General features: G+C 36.7%; 1 protein-coding gene across 7 annotated transcripts in view; it reads left to right on the top strand.

Moving 5' to 3' along the window:
* Nucleotides 1-1,742: 1,742 nt before the first annotated feature.
* Nucleotides 1,743-17,665, top strand: part of Grik1 (glutamate ionotropic receptor kainate type subunit 1) — a 381,104-nt gene continuing 365,181 nt past the window's right edge. For 2 of the 7 annotated variants that reach the window (XM_048803555.1, XM_048803558.1), the window contains exon 1: nt 1,744-2,631. In XM_048803555.1, the coding sequence (XP_048659512.1) occupies nt 2,514-2,631 (118 nt within the window). In that variant the 5' untranslated portion in view covers nt 1,744-2,513. Of the gene's footprint in view, nt 2,632-17,665 lie in introns of all 7 variants that reach the window. The other 5 variants (XM_048803561.1, XM_048803560.1, XM_048803556.1 and 2 more) reach the window with 5 other exon arrangements.

The following is a 17,665-nucleotide window of genomic DNA, read 5'->3' as shown; positions in this document are numbered from 1 at the left end:
CTTGATTTAAGAAATACCAATCACTTGTAAACCACCCATTTATTGAGTTTTGAAATACTGATTTTTGTACAAGAGCATCCCAGACTCCTGAATGAGGATTTTTTCCTTCACGTCATGCCCCTTAATATCATTTTGAAAACACATCACACTTCTTTAATGCCCATAAGTATCAGGATAGCACCAGCCATATCCCTGCTGTGTCTTTAGGTCTTGACACAATGCCTCACAGGAAGGAAGCCCCCCAATAAATATGCATTCAATAAATGAATGAGTGAATAAATAAATGGGGAGTTTGGTGTTTTCTGAAGCAGATCATCCCATTTTTGATGTCCTTAGAAATGATCCCCAAATAAATGAAATTTATTCTTCTTCAATTCCATACAACATTCTGATTTTCTTTTTTCTTTTTCTTTTTTTTCCCCCTTTGGTTCTGGGGATCAAACCCAGAGCCTCATGAATTCAAGTACTTTAACAAGCTACACATCAGCCCTGTTATTTCTTCTCATTTAACTAACATTGAGTAAAGCTGCTTTCTTTTAGCACAGGAGCTCTTCCAATTTCTGAAGTTAGCTAGCATATGCTCTTAATTCCTGATTTCCTCTTTCCATGCATAAGATGCACCTCTAAACCCACAAAAATCACTCTTCTTATCTAAGGTAATATTATATGTTGCCAACTCTCATCCTAAGGTGTCCAGAACTAGGTATGCTACTTGAGGTGTGAACTATCCAATTAACTAGCTTCCTGCAAAAAGATTCTAACCTCCCTTAGAACATCCAGGTGCATTAATCCCATTACAAGGCCTTTGGGAAAAAGCAGAATGTCTGACACCACATACATAAAGGAATGAATGAAAGAATGAATGCTTTCTTTCTTTCTTTTTCTTTTTTCTTCTCTCTATTTTTTTTTTTTTTTTTTTTTTTGAATCAGGGATTGAACCTGGGGCTTATTGGAGCTATTTTTTAAAAATTTATTTATTTTTAAATTTTGAGACAGTGTCTCAATACATTGTGGAGGGCCTCCCTACATTGCTGAGGCTGGCTTTGAATTTGCAATCCACCTGCCTCAGCCTCTAGAGTCCCCTGGATTACAGCCGTGAGCCACCGCGACCAGAGGAATGAACAGATTTTAAGATAGATCTCTTTCATAATTATTTCCCATCTGGATCATATAACTGTGGACGTTCTTGTGAATCAACTCAGCTTAGATCACTTCTCCAAAATTCTTAAGTAGAAAAAGAAATAGATCTCTATGAGATGTTAATACAGAACTAGCAAACATTTATATAGAACATTCCCCACAAAGCTCAAAGGAAATTAAGACAAAATGATCAAATGCTGATTTCCCCAGGGAGGTGTCCTTGTCCTTCCACAGAGAAATAGTCTCCAAACCTACATTGTTAAAATAGCTTATTTCCAGTGTTCAAATGTGACAGTCAAAAGAAATTAAGAAAAGCAGCGGCGCTGGAAGCTGCGTCTTTCCCAGTTCTGCACTTATAAATGGAAGCAATTTAGGAGACATTATCTCGGGTCCAAACAGGAAAGGAGCCACTACAATCTTAGAGTACTAAAAGGTTCCCATCTCTGTCCTCCTCCTTCTCCTCCTCTTAGTCTTCATTCTTATAAGACTTAAAACGGGATCTCGGATAATTTTCTGAAATACTGCCCTCCAAGACCGCAATTTTCCATCAAGTGATGGAACGAATCCTAGCTGGCCATTTCTAGGACCCCCCAACAGGCGCACAGGGACAGCACCACCACTCACAGAACGGAGGAGGCTGCCTCTGTTCAGACCGATAGGTTGGATTTGATCTGTCTTGAGGACTCAACACTCAATCGACTTTCCCGGCAGCACAACACAAAGTTGAGGGAGAGAAAGAATAAGCGTGCGTGTGTGAGTTTGTGAGTGTGTCTGGATCCGTGGGGTTGGGGCGGGCAGTAAATAAAGGGTGGGGCCAACGAGAGGAGGTGAAAAGCAAGGATTGAAAGAAGCCAGAGCGTGGCTCGGATCCCAGTTAACCTGCTGGAGCTCATCAGGCTTGCTCGGAGACCCTGCACCAACTCACCCAGTTCCCTCCTCCTTGGTTCGCCGTTCCCCACTTCCTCTCCTTCACTGATTGCACCCTCCACCAATCCACCCCCTCCCACTTTTGCATCTGACCAGAGGACGAATGAGGGAGACGTTCCCGCAAATTGGGGCAGCAACTTTACTCAGCTGGTCTCTGGGCTCAGGCAGCAGGAGCGCACTGATCCTCCGCGGTCTGCGGCCCAGGGAGGAGGAGCAGCAGCAGTGATGGGCTAGCGACAGGAGCCAGGAGCCCCGAGTGAGCTCAGCCTTGCCATCCAGCTCCGCGTTCCCACGCCGGTTCCCTCCATCCCGCTCCGTGGGAGAGCGGTCAGGGTGCAGACCCGGAGCATCCAGGGAGGATGAGGCGGGGACCTGGCCCGAGTGGGGTGCATCTCGCGGGCGTGCGGCAACGGCTGGGTTTGGGCATGAATTAAGAAGCTAGGAAGATGGAGCGCCGCACACTCATCGCCCAGCCCGGGCTCTGGACCAGAGACACCAGCTGGGCACTCCTCTATTTCCTGTGTTACATCCTCCCCCAGACCGCCCCGCAAGTACTCAGGATCGGTGAGTGAGCCCGGAAAAGCGCTCCAGGATGCGGGCTTTGGGGATGTGGTCGCTCCGCTCGGCCAGTGGGGGCACAGCGGTGCTGGGGTAGTGGCGGTCAGTGAGCGCGGAAGGGTTTCACGAAAAAGGGGGAGTCGCGTCACTACTTCCCTTCTGGCGGGTGCCAGGCTTCCCAGAGAGGTACGGTTGGCGGGTTTTTCAATCCAGGCTCCAAGAACGCGGGCAATAGTGCGGGGATCCAGGCTCTTCAGGGCTGGCACTCTACTCCGGGCGTGAGGTTGTGCCCGGCTGCTGCTGCTTGAGTTATGTGCCAGGATGAGATCTTCCAACCGCCTGAGTGGACGTCCACCAGTCCAAATCCACATCCCTGGTCCCTAGCATTCTGGCTTCTGAGGCTCCCATGCATGCTAGGTTCTCAGGAGTAGAATACTCAGACCCTAGGGACATGGGAATATCCCGGGGACAGCTAGCCCAGAGCCTCCAAGTTTTCCAGTATGAGTAGGGTTCTTCTACGTGGAGCCTGCAAAGTCCAGAGGGTTGCAATGAAGTAGGGCCGAGTACCAGTCTGACTTCTGACTCCTTCAAGAAGTGGAGAGAACGGTCCCCCATTGCACTTAAGTTTCCCCTTGCTCCCAATCTACTCTGCCTACCAGCCACTGAAGATGATCCAATCCCCAGTCCAAGTGATGCCCTGCAAGATTCTTAGCTTTAATCTCAATAGGTGAAAAAATGTAGAGAGATGCTGAATGCGGGAATCCTGGGGCATCCCAAAGAGTGAAAAAGACAAGGAAGACCCACACAGGGGGTGGCAGGGACTCAGGTACCAAAGGACACAGCACCCACCACCACGATTTAGTCTATGGAGGTGCTGGGTAATCTCTGGGCTCCTGGGGTTGGCAAAGCTCTTCATCTTTCTTTCCTTTCACACTTACCCAGTTTCACTATTTTCAGTCTCCGTGTCCTCCTCATTCCCCTGCTAATCTTTTTAAGAGAGACAGTCGCAGGGGAAGCCACAGGTGAAGCGCTGACTGATACCATATAGATCACTCAGTTCTCCTACTCAGGCAGAAGAGACCAAATCCCTAATATTTGAAGGCTTCTATCTTATACCTCTTTCAAGAAACTGAAAGAGTATGAAGAGAGAGGAATTCACTCCCATAGTGACCCCTTGAGAAACTGGAATTTCTCAATAATTCTACTTGTCCTGACCTTCATTCAACAAGCTGTCTCTTAAAAAAAAAAAAATCAGAACCAAGAATTTTGTCATAATTGTTTTGTTTTGTTTTGTTTTGTCACTGAACCTGTCCATCAAAAAAAAAAAAAAAAAAAAAACCCAAAAAACAGTTTAGTGATTTGAACTGCATTTTCTCCAGGTAAATAGGGTCTAATTTTCAAGGAAAGAAGAGGTCCCAAATACTAACTTTTGCTACAGACTTACCTGTTCTAGATTGGACAGTAGGGTAGCAAAACTCTATCTAGTAGAGTTTGCCAAGTATATATATTTTTACAACAAATCATCACTACTTATAACTAAAATATCATTTACCTAAAATATGCAATAGGCTTTATAGTCTGGTTTTGGGATGGGGTGAATAGTGATTGGATTAGTAAAAAAATTCGTAAACTATGCAAAATAAGTAATGAATATGTGTTAAAATTTCCAATGTTTATTAACTTAATTGGTACTTTGCTTGTGTATTATTCATTTTTGAAAGAGATAAATCTAGGGATGTTAGGAATAGCTGTAATAGTCAATATCCCTCCTGAACAACAACCTTAAGATAGGATTTTCCTTTCTTATATCCCCCAAACCTAAATTAGATCAATAAAGGGGGATAGAAGAGAATGTTTTAAGACCTATTTGTTCTCAGATCTGAATATTTATCCAAGCTCCAAGCAATCACAATCAACCTTTGAAAAGTAGTTTTCAAAGTGAAAACAACCAATATTATTCTTGAACTTAAACTATATGCCACAAGATAATGAGATTTCCTTTTCTAAATGAGATCTAAAATGTACAAAGTAAAATTGCATGTTCTAGTGTTGTTTATATGCAGTATAAATGCCTCACTCTTTTGACCCTGTGTGACCTGTGGTTGGCATGGGCACTGCCATCCTGTATGTACCTAAGGACCAGCACACACTTTTTAAATGGATAATTCAGTGCCATGGAAACCAGCTTTAGCTCAGAGAAAACCTGCCTTCTACAGTGAGTTTCTTGTATCAGTCAATTCCAACAGTGAAAACAAAATATCAAAGGAGTTAGGGACAAGCAAAAGTGTGTGTGTGTGTGTGTGTGTGTGTGCGCGCGCACATGTAGAGAATTAAATTGCACCTTTTTTTACATTTCTTATTCTTTCCCTTCCCAACAAACCACCAATTATCCAACTAACCAACAAAAAGGGACTCTTGATTATTAACTTGCATATTTTTTCAGTAACTTAAAATATCCAGAAATCAAGCAAAGCATAAACAGTAGGTGCTTAGTATTATCCTTACATGGAGAAGGCACTCAAATTATTGAATGGATCACTGGTCTACTGTTCTTGCAAAAGAGTCTGCTTAAACTTCGTCCAGTAAGGCAAATTTTAAGATAGAATTTATGTATGCTAAATATGTGAGAGATGGTTGGGAATGCATATGCTTAAGTTTAGCACTATTGTGAACATACATGGAATAAGATATTACTGTTGTGGTCTTGTGCCACAGTTAAGAGCCATAGAGGGTCCTGAAGAGCTGTAGTGCCTAAACAACAGTACTGCACTGGAGAATTTTCCAAGCAGGTTGCATGGTAGAGAAATAGAGCCACAGCTGGAAATTTGGGGGGCTGCTGGGTTATTTCTGCCTCCCTGTATACACCAGTTTATGTCAACAACCAGTTAACTGTCACACATGTTTAATTGTACTGTGAGGTCTACTATCACAGAGATCCCCCTAAATGACCAATCAATTTGTCACTAAAAGAGCAGAATATGGATAATATTAGTAGAAATGGTAGCCCATTACCATTAATAGAAGTAGAAAGAAGTCGCTCTGTGAACATATGCAACTTCTAGTGCAGACATATCGTATTTATAATAATAGCAGAAAAATATGTTCAATAGTATGTTTTATGCATCATCTCGGCAAAATAAATAATATGAGCATAGAATTAACTGAAGGGTAGCCAGGTTTTTTGCCACATGATTGGTATAAGACAAGTAGGCTTGGGTCTCATTGCTATGATTACTGGTATATGTCTCAGACTTATTCAATATCAGTAGGCCTTTTGTTTTTACCTCCAAGAACTCAACTCAAACTATTTTTTATTAATTATAAAATTGTTATGATTAGTGAAAATTAACAGAAATGGTACATGAAGTAGAATGTGAAGGGTCTTTGAAGGGTATCCACATACATTAGTTGAACTGTAGTTGTTAATTTTTACTGTTAGTATTTATTACTGTCATTTTCTTTCTGGACAGGGATGTACAAGCTGGTGTGGTATGTCTTTGTAAGACACTTAATATTTCTGAGCCTTAATCTCTTCAGCTTTGAACTATCAGTATTGCTGCCTGATTTTCTATTTCAAAGAAGAGGGTCAAAGACATTACTTTTGTAATTAAAAAAAAAAAGAAACCGTTAAATAAATAGTAACTAAATTCTCCTTTTAAAGAAAACTGTTGTGGAAATGTATATGTACAGTGTCAATGTAACTGTTCAAATGATTTCATTTCCTTAGGAGAGGCCCAAATTTATTTGAGTTAATCATTATTTTGGTTATGACATCATATTTCAGTTTTTAACCCAAAGATGCCCAAAGTCCTAAGTAATGTTTATATTTGCTCATATTTTTCTTGAGTGTACAAAGACCTGTGACTTTTATTCTCTGAGCTCTCGATTATTTCATAATTTTAATACCCATTCTTCATTCAACAAATATCCATAGAGTTCTTACTCCTCCATAATGAGCCAGACACAGTTCTAGGTGTAAAATATACAACCAAGAGCAGAAGGACCTTAAACGTCTGTTCCCTTGAAGCCTGTGTTCTGGTGATTTATAATTTATGGTACCACTGAAGATTTTCATCAGACCTTAGATGCAGACACTTTAATTTTTTTTTCCAAATATCGTTTTTGAAGAGTGTTGAGTTAATTATCTGCTACCAATTCCTCATGTCAACTGCATCGTCAACAAGTGGTAAGTTCAGGCCCTCCCATGTATAGAGCACAGACAGTATGAGTTCACATTGCCAAATCATGAGCAGAAACTCAGAGGAGAGTTGCTTTCATTTAGGAAAATCTGTCTTGGTTGAAGTCCGTCCTCTGTGGGAGAGACATGTTTGTGCCTTGGGTAGCATGGTGGTTCTCATATTGACTTAAAAACCTCAACTGTCCTGTGAAGGACATGCAAAGGTATGTGATAATGTATAGTGCTTGGCCAGCATTAATGCATTTCTATAAATGGGCAGTTCATTTTCCTTGCTATTTTATCTGCATCATTCATCTTTGAGTTAATATTGGTTTTGCAGGCCTGATGTTAACACTACATAGATCTTACCTTCAGCTGCCTTTCTTGTATGATTTGTGATCTACTGTTTCCATTGAAAAGAACATAATTTGCTATCTTTTCCCAAGTTCAAACACTTGTTGAAATGCAGGAACTTGAAGCTAGCTATTCTGATCTCAAGTTTTAAGCTCCTTCATTGAATGATGCTGTGTGGTGTATGGGTCTGTGTATGCACTTAGATAGCTGTGGACACTATAACCTGGAATCAAATATAAGAAATTAGGTCTTGCTTTTAGTTATGCAGGGATAACTAAACAACTGAAAGTGAGTACAGTTTATATTTGAGACCATTAGCATCAAATAAAAGTTGCTACCATCAGCAGACTATCTAGAATTTCTCTTTAGAAAGATTCAAGAAAAACAATCAAGTAGGAGAGGAAACCTTGCTACCTGCGCCTAGAAAACATACTATTTTCAGTTAGATTGGACAAGTAGTTGGAATGGTTTTAAGAAAGACTGAAGGAGATAGGTGTGTTGAGTCCCCATATTCTTCCCCTCCTTTTGGGTTATTTCCCTGATAATTATCTGTATTACATAGAAAATTTTATCTATGTTCTAAAATTTCCAACTGTTATTTGGACTAGAAGAAAAAGTGATGAAGAACTCTGGGTAGAAGGACATTCACATTTCTAACTGCCTTTTTAAAATTGACCAAACTTGAGAAGATCATTAAATTATTTTTTGTCTTCAGTTTTATCTATGGAAAATGATAATCAGTGCATAGATTTGTTGTAAAAAATGGAATGTGATATCATCTATAACATGCATGTCATTCTGTAGACCTTTATGAAGATACCTACTTCTCTCTCTTCATTAATAAACAAGGTAGCCAGTCTATATTCTGGAATAGTCTGATCAAGTAAATCTGGGGAAATACCCTTGCTTGGAATTTTATGAAGTATGTTCATGTATTGAAGGCTATTTGAAATTCTGCAGGAAAAAAAAAATACTGTTTCTTTTATCTAAACCAATATCACCTCCATATTAAACCTAAGAAAGTTCCTAACTGAATCATAGCTATCAGTGTCCACTGAGCTCATTCTCCAGAACACATCAGAGGGGACAGTGACTGGCAAAACCTTGACATCTCAACACATGCACTGAAACTCACAGGGTCACGCTTCCCTGGCTTCTCAAATCCGACCCAGAGGCTGTCATCTCTTACTTACAGAACGTATTTTTAAAAATCTTTAAGATTTGGAGTTTAATGCTTATTCCTCTCATTATTAAAAAAAAAATAGTTTTGTAAAAAAAAAAAAAACACCTTTAAAACCATTTATTCTGAAACTGTATGATTTGTTTCACTTAAAATGTGACTGGAGTCATTTTCCTGGGTTTTTTTTTTTGTTTGTTTTCCTACTGGACTTGCTTATTGACAGTGTGTTAAGTTGAAACATTATATTATATTTACAATGACTTTTCCAGGAATATAATTTGTGATAAATTAAAAGTCTGTCTATATTTAGTCAACTTATTAATGTATTTATTTTTAAATATATATGATTTTTTACAATGATATATTTTTATGAAGAAACATTCAAATTAAAAGAAATCCATTGCAGCTACATTAACTTCATGGATTTTTGGTCTTGATTTCCTACTACAATCAATTAGTCACATCCTATCGTCAACATTGGCATCAGCATTGTCATATTTATAAATAATAAGTCAATTGGAAACAGTTAATCTTGGAGTAAAAAGTTAAGAGGTAAAAATGTTTGATTTTGTAATTTCATGTATTAAAACTGAAAACTAAAAGAATAACTTTTAATTTAAAAAACAATACCTTTTTCAAATCATTTGGTAACATTTTATTTCATCCTTTTTGTTCTTACTAAAAGTTTAAGATTTTTTAAAGTGTGATTTGTCTAATAGTATAGTAACATATTTATGAAATCTGTTAAGATTAATTACAAAGCAGGATTTAAAAGCAATGATATTGACTAAATACAGAATAAACTCTTATTCATCACAAATCACTCTCATAGAAAACATCATCTAACAGTTTGAAAACATTCCTTTTAACTCTTTAAATTCTTGTGTGTGCTTTGTGTGTGCACTGATTGACTAAATTTGTAAGACTAGCAAATATTAGAACTTTTGTTGAATTAGTTTATTGAACTAGTTTATTGCCATCGGATTGGGGGAAGTGAAAATACAAAATGAAATACCATGCAAGAGCCCATCGGTACTCTTTAAAACTACTGAGTCACATTTCAAAATAATTTGACCATGTTGAGTTTTCCACCAGAATTGCATATATTTGTTTTTATATCATAGAAATCTGATGATTAATTTTATTATTGCCCTCAACTATCAATTGGAAGACTCAAAGTTCATTAAATTTACTATTTGTATTTAATATGCATCATTTATTACATTGAACAAGACCACGAGTAAAGACAATGTTAAAGGGAAAACATCTATATTATTTCATGATTGATTAAAACTGAATCCATGCATGGGTTGTTGGGTCATTACATACACATATTTCCTAGTGCTGTCAATTGAAATGGCTTAAAACACTCCAGGAGCAACAAGGAGCACTTCTGGCACCAGGGCTCCTTGGAAAAATGATAACTCTATGAATGAGAAAGGAAATGTACAAGATGACTGAGATCTTGTAATGCCAGAAAGTGAGGAGGTGATCCTTGAAATGATGGTTATATTAAGAGGACACACTAATTGACTGGCTGGTTTCACATGAGTCCATGCTGATATAGATAAATGATTAAATACAATGATGGGGAAGAAGAGGCAACTCTCCCAGGCAGAAGAGGCAGGTGGTCAAGGTCTGCCTCACCAGTGCTGAGCCAGGTTGATTGTACTTGCACTTGATGAGATGTCATGTGGATGGAACTTTTTTTATCTGGTTTCCTACCCCCCAACCTAGAACCCCCTCTAATCATATGGAAACAGCAGAAAACTCCTAATAGAGGGGCATTCTAGTAAATAACTGACCAATACTCATCAGAGAAGTCATGGTCATAAAAAGGAAAGTCTGGGAAATTCTCACAACCACAAGAAACCTAAGGATACACCGTGAGAAATGCAATGTGGGTTCCTGGATAAGACACTGGCACAGAAAGAGTCTTCAGGTAGAAGCTAAGCAGTCTGAACAAAGATCAACATTCCTTAGTAAGAATGCATCAATAATGGTGCATTAATTCCAACAAACATCATATTAATTTAAGATGCTAATAACAGGGGAAGCTGAGGCTGGACTATATAGGAACTCTCTGCACTGTTCCATTTTCTGTAAAAAAAATGTTTTAAGAAGTAAAATCTATTAAAAAATAAAAGATTCAACCCAGATACGGATTTCTGGGGTTACAGTTCTTACCTGCTCTGTAATTACAGCAACAAAAAGAATAAGAAAAACTATTGTCCATCGCATACAGTGTGCTACCTAAAGAGCTTTCTAAGAATATTATCATTAAAACAAAGAAAAAGAATTTGATATTGGAAAAACCATTAAACAAATAAACTTTATATAAAAATTGCTGTTGAAGAAAATGCTATCACTATATGTCTTCCTTAGAATTCTGCAGTGAGTTTATAAAAAAGCACACACTGGCTGTTTCTATCCATTAGCATATTGGTTTTCCACTATTATATTCGTTTTTACTTAATTAAATACAATTTAACATTGTATATTTATCCAAGCATTGTAACATACTTTGTTAAAGGCATTACATTACGTGCCAATGTCCTTGAATGGAAATTCACAGCAAACTATTTGCAAGAATTCCTTTCTTAGCAAAATTGTCTAAATATGCCTTTAAAAATCAATATTTAATTCCCAGAGCCGATGAAGCACTTTAGTACTTCATAATTCAAAATGGGGAAAGGATGGTGAAAAGCATGTGTTTTTTCCTTTTTTGGTTATTTTTAATTGAGAACTCAATCACAACTTTTAAGGATTTTCTTTCTTTTTTTATTTTTCTAATGTTAAACTTTAAAAATTTTGGATTAGATATTTTGGCAATCCATAAACAGAAGTTGCAGTCTGATGACCTGGCCACATGTGTATTGTAGAAGATGTTACTGTACTTCATCTTCTAAAAATGGATTAGTGAGATAGAGTCGCCTTTAAGTCTAAAGACAATATTTGCTTTTTGAATTCTAGGCTGTGTGTGTTCCTTTTGTTCTCAGGATATATTTGAACCCTAAGGCTCTTTCTATATATGCTCACTGAATTGGCAAGAACCTTTTATAAACCATTGTGAATGTTCAAGAGCAAGGAATGGATAAGAAAAGAATCATAAAGACTTATGAAATGAAGGATCCATTAAATATGATCCTTACAATGAAATTCATGTATTAAGATGGAAAATATTTACAAAACTATATGAGCATGGTGTAAGATGTCACATTCTTTGGATTGGGGCTTTATATGATTGTTCTTGCTTATTGATAAGAACTTTTAGTGAATGTGGAAAGAGGAAGTCCACATGTTTTGTTAACATAGTGGATTGAAAGCCAATATATATTTTTTTCAATTTCTTTCCTGTTGTTCTTTATTCAATTTAAAAGTGATTGGTTGAAGTTGCTGTCCTGTAGATTCTAGATTAATAAAGCCATTGTTAGCATGCATATTGGCAAAGTGAAAAGTACTCTGGAATGAGTGTATGTCCAGCCTTGGTGTTTCTTAGTTTGCCCAGGTGGCAAAACCTGTGGGTAAATATACTCCTTTGTCTGTCAGAGAGTAGCTGGTGGTGAACAGGTGCATGGGTACATCAGCAGATCTCATCCAGATCTGCAATCCTCACTACAGTGTCTGCTCCACTTTGTTGTCACTGGGATGCATTGAGATGCTCCATGAAGATGTGTAACTTTATAGTTAATATTAATAATCGCAGCGTTAAATGTGTGGAACTCGGTTCATTCCCCTGTAATTAAATTTAACTAGGCACACGAGTCCATAATTTCACTGGGTTCACCTTGAGGTCCTCACTTTGGATATAAAATGCACATTTTTATGAATCTCTTTTTTCCTTTTCCCCGACAGAGATTAAAGTTCCCTGACTTTAAGGGACAGGCACCTGCCATTCCTTCAGAGCATCCATGGTGTAGCTTGTCCCATTCTGATGCCGTGTGTTGACCTCTAACTCCATTGCATCCCCTGCCCACATCCCTCCTAGGAAGCTCCACAGCCTCATCTTGCTGCTGTTGACACTTGAAGATGCAACACATTCTTCTGCTGGCCTCTCATGTGGGCTGTTGATTCAACAATCCAGCTCCCGTAAGGTTAAAGACCACTGGTTATCTCAGGTCCTTCCTGTCCAAGCCCATTCTGCCTCTATCTCAATTCTCCTGGACTCACCTCATTGGAGAAGTGTACCCCATGGTTCTCCTTCCCTCTTGGAGACCCAAGCACCATGGACAGGGACCTTCCTGAGCATGATGATCTCTGGTCCTCCTGTCTTGACTTCAGGTGTCCCAGCTGTAAGAAGGGAAACAGCAAGCTGAATTAATATGTTATTACATATTTATTTGAACTCTGAAGTTCAGACTTCAAGCATTGTGGTGGTATTTAAGGCAAAGATTTTTAAATTGAAGCAAGGAAAAGTAGTGGTAATAACAATGAACTTTAAATTTTAGTTTTCCTACTTGTATAACAGAAAGAAAAGGCTAAAAGAATCAGGACAAATATTCTTTTTCTATATGACTGCCTTTCATTCATATATATGAATATAAGTATATGTAAATAAAAAAAATACTAATGGATATATCATATATTAAACAATGAACAAATGTGTATATGTGTATTTATTATATATTATTTCCATAAGTGTATATAATAATGAATTGAATGTACATATTATTACATATATTTATTATATATTATTACATGTATTATAACAATGCTACACATAGAATATATATAATATACATACATTCACATACAAAAGCATACATGTACATATATAGATGGATGTGTGTTATTATATCTTTCCATTAGCATACAAATGTGTTACATATATCTGACATATATTTATTAAATATAATTACAATATATGGTACCATACATATTCATATATAAATACATATGATGGATATTAAGGTTTCAGTTTGCATTTTTCTCTGTACTTAAATATTCCACCTGGGAGGAAATCGTATTTGAAGCTATCAATGCTTTTTGGATAACTAGGAAAGGGCAGGGACACAAGCAAGCAGTCTGTGACTGCTGATGGCCAGGGCCTAAGGAAAGTAGAGCATGGAGGCACCGGCACATGCCCTGTAACAACTTGGTACTTGGTTGTCTCCAAAACGTTCTCAGGCAACAATTACATTTAAAATATTTGTTCTGTGGCCCAAGAGAATATCCCTGTTGGTGAAATTGAACAACAGGGAAGACTTGACATCAACTAGGGCCCAATTTACATGAAGAGAGTGATGATATCTTGCTGCATCTGTGGAACACCTGTCATAAAATGGACAGTATTAAGCTACAAAGAAAAGACCTTAAGGCAAAATAATGACTTAATAGAAAATACAGCAAAATTATTATAAACAATCATTCATTATCAGCTTAACACAGGCAGTGGACTCTTCTCAAAATTATAATCAAATATAAACAGAGTGAAATCAGACTCAGAAATCCTTTTGAACAAGCTATAGAAAACATACCCATTTAAAAAAAAAACAAAAATATTTTATATAATATATGTGCAAATAAACCATTTAAAATATATAAATAAATGAGAACAATAGTACTTAAGATTGGAAGAGGCTTTGCAGTTTTTAAGACCCAGCTTTCTCATTTGAACAGTAAGAAAACAGTCCCTAGAAACTAAACTTTGTATCTACACTCAGTAAACAAGCCACAATTCTTAACTCTCTTCTCAAAGGTATTTTCTTGCAACTACATCTTTCTCATACAACTCACTTGAGAAGAGTTGAAATTCAAAATGAATGAATGAGAATAGCAACCAGCAAATAAAATGCACAAAAAGTTTTAGAGTATATGTAGCACAGAGCTAATCAGTATAGTTTCTATAAATCAGAACAGTCTTTGCAGAAATGTAAGTTTTGAGAGTTTTATAAAGAAGAAAGTGGATGTGTTGTTCAATGTTACAATGAGTTGAACCCAAGGAAATTCTAACACACAGGGAAAATGTCAATAAGAAATTTTAACAGAAACGTGTTAAACTATACATATCTTTATATTTTTTAAATTTCATATTATCTAGGCACTTCTGATCAATTTATTTTACAATCACTTGAGTGTGAAATAATGTTTTCATATTCAAAAGGATCCAGAAAAAAATTTAACTAGCAATTACAAATGAGTGGGATATCATATAGCAATTCTGAGCAATTAGTTGTACTGCCATAATATTTTTATTACTGTAATATAATTGGAACAATTCAAGTGAATATTATCCTTTACTCAGGCTAAGTATGTGTGTCTACAAGGAAAGAAATCTAAAGAATAACATCTATCACTCACTTTGTGAGACATTTTATACAGAGTCAAAGCAGCAGCCCGTGGTATGGAATACTGAGATTCATGAGCCCACCCCACATCATATGTATGGAGGGGAAGGAGGAGTTCATGGTTTTTGTGATGCTTAGACGACAAAAATCAGTGAATAATTCCTGGAGAGCATGCTAAAATAAGTTTTCTGTGCTGTTCCTGAAGTCTACATTGCCTTCTGGTGCATGTGAAGTAATCTTTCAAATGGACTTCAAGTTTTGTAAGTAACATTTGATATTTTCTGTTCCCTTCAGAGGATGAAGTTTTAATTTATGTTTCTGCACACTCTCCATTATTTACTTATTTGTTTATTCTTCTATTTATAGTGTATCTTATTGAAAAATATTATAAAAGGCTAACAGAAGTCACAGACAGGTTTATCACCTGGTAACATATATGAATAAAAAGAAAGGTAAATGTGAAATGAGATAAAGGCTGGCACATGTTTCCTAAAAATATGCCAAAAGTTGACCAAAAAACCTTTATCTATACTTTCTAGTGGATGAAGCAATATGGAAAATAAGACAAAAAATCTCAGAGTTCAGAGGGTCTAGCTATATAGATAAATCATAGGGCTTTCAGGCTAAAAACCATGTAAGAAACTCATCCTGTGGTCTGATTAAAGGGAAAGCATGTGATATTGTATATAACAACCCTATGATAAGATCAGTAATGCATTTCACACATTTTTTTCTTACAAAGTGCCGGATACAACTTTAAGACTCCAAATGATAATAAGAACACTTCTCCAAACATCTGGTGTAGATTTCTCAAGTGTTTGTTTAATCTAGGATTACAATGCTTAATATCCAGGGCAATGGATGAACTTCATGCCAACCATTCGTAACTGTTGCTACTTGAATCTGAACCTTATTGGAAGGGAAACAGCAGAAAGTCAAGGGATGGGCAGTGTGGTGAAGTGTCCCTTTCTGGGTAAAGGGAGATGCATGAATGTTAAAAACAGGGATGAAGCCCTTCTGTGAAACTGAGAATCCCCAAAGAGATGCTCTGTTGAAGAGATTCCCTCATGTCTATGGAAATGAGGTACCTGGAGGCAGGGCCAAGGTTTCATACAGAAAATATCTGTGAGTTCATCATGGTCAATGAACAAATGAGCGACTGTCAATTGTTAGCTGGAGATCAAGTTTGCAAATATTAGCACTAACCGGACTGGTCAAAAGGTAAAAGAGTTGGGGAAAAGAGGAAAAAATAAAGCTCTTGAGAAATAAAATTCAAGTAAATTCTATGATAGGTAAGTTGAGGATTGTAAACTGACTTCCTGTAGGATCATCTATAACCCAGTAATATGTTTGGTACAGTCTACCTATCACAGTGATTGGGTTTTAGAGCAACTGATCTTAGCTTTTATTTCTAATGGTAAACATAGAACAAAACATGTTGAGAGGCTGAGGGTCAGAATTTACATGTATATGTATGCCTACTGCTTAGATAACAATTTGTATTTTTAAATTATTTTGTTTTGCTTTTATTTTGTACCTTTTACTTGCTTAACTGTGTGCAGTTTCTTTTCTTCTTCTTTTTTTAATTAGGATCTACTTTGCATATGGTTAGCAATAAAGCTAAATCTCTCCTATCCCCTTTGAACCTTTAGATACTTCTCTATAATTCTAATCATTTCCTCCTAGAAAAGCCTATTTTATCTAGCAGGACTATTGATTGTATAAGGTTGAAGGGGAATAACTTTAAATATTGTTCGTTGATCTGCCTCCTGAATGCCAAATTTGTCCATATTTCTTCAGACTCCTAATTCTAGAGAACCGCAATGCGTTTAGGATTCAAAAGCCAGTAAAACAAAATCTGAAATGTAGTGCTTTGGTTTAAGCTTTTGTTCTTCTGTGGGTACAGAAAAGAAAACTTAAAGTTTATAGGATTTCCTGCTTTTTTTCTTGGAAGCAAGGAAATTCTCATTAAAACTTCATGATGTATTTTATTTCCAGAGCCACACCTCTGTTACATTGAGTTGAAAAATAATTTGATAAATCTAAGAATCACTGTTGCAGCTGTAAAATGCCTTGGCAAGCTACAAATCCAGTTAATGATAGCTTTCTTCTATTCCATAGGTTATCATTGCAATTTTCCCCAATCTTTATCTAGTTTTCTGTCTTTCAATCATTATTATGAATGCAGTACACAAAAATTATGCAGAAGTAGGACTTCTCTATTATAGCTGCCTGAGAAACCCTTAAAATCAATATTTTCACTGAGAAGTAATGGGCAGGATTGGGAAACAAACAAACTTCTCCAGGGTCTTTGAAAGAAGGAAATGTGACATTGTAAATCAATTACTTACCAACAAAATCAGCATTATATTTTAGTCTACTGACAGCATAATTTATATTCAGTCAAAAGGAAATGTGGCAAAATTCCTTGGGAAAGGCACATTTATACATACACTTACACATCGCCAAGTGGCACAGGATCATGTAAATCAACCCACAAATCTTTCTGGGTCTTCAAATGATGATAGTTTTCTGCCTCACATAGATACCCATGCAAACCATGTTTTGTTCTGTAGTTTGGTCTTCTGTGCCAAATGCTAATATTTGAAGAACAACTAGAAAAAAGAAAAGTTGCATAATTTTCTACATATTACCTCAGAAAGCTTCTCAAGAGAGTGATTTGTTTAGGGGTCTAAAACTGTAGGACCCAAAGAAGAAAATGAAATTTTGAAAGACTAAGAAATTCAATAGTATAGCTAATGAGTTTAAACTTTAGTCGTTTTGAAACCAACTTGACATTTTCCTTTATTTCTTTAGAGAATAATTTAAATACATGTAATTTTTAATATGTAAAAATGAAGGAAATTGGTTAAAAGGAAAAGAATAAGAAAAAAATGCTTTAGGGTCACTCCTAATAAGTAGAGATATTTTTCTTTTAGGGTTGCTTTTCTTGAGATTTGTAGTATCCAATATTGTTAAAGATGTAACAATTTCTGTATACTGAAAAGCAATGCAAATATATATATATATATATATTTTTTT

The sequence above is a fragment of the Marmota marmota genome, unplaced genomic scaffold (genome assembly GCF_001458135.2).
Source record: "Marmota marmota marmota unplaced genomic scaffold, marMar, whole genome shotgun sequence".
NCBI classification, from domain to species: domain Eukaryota; kingdom Metazoa; phylum Chordata; class Mammalia; order Rodentia; family Sciuridae; genus Marmota; species Marmota marmota.
This window is presented reverse-complemented; position numbering and strand designations above follow the sequence as displayed.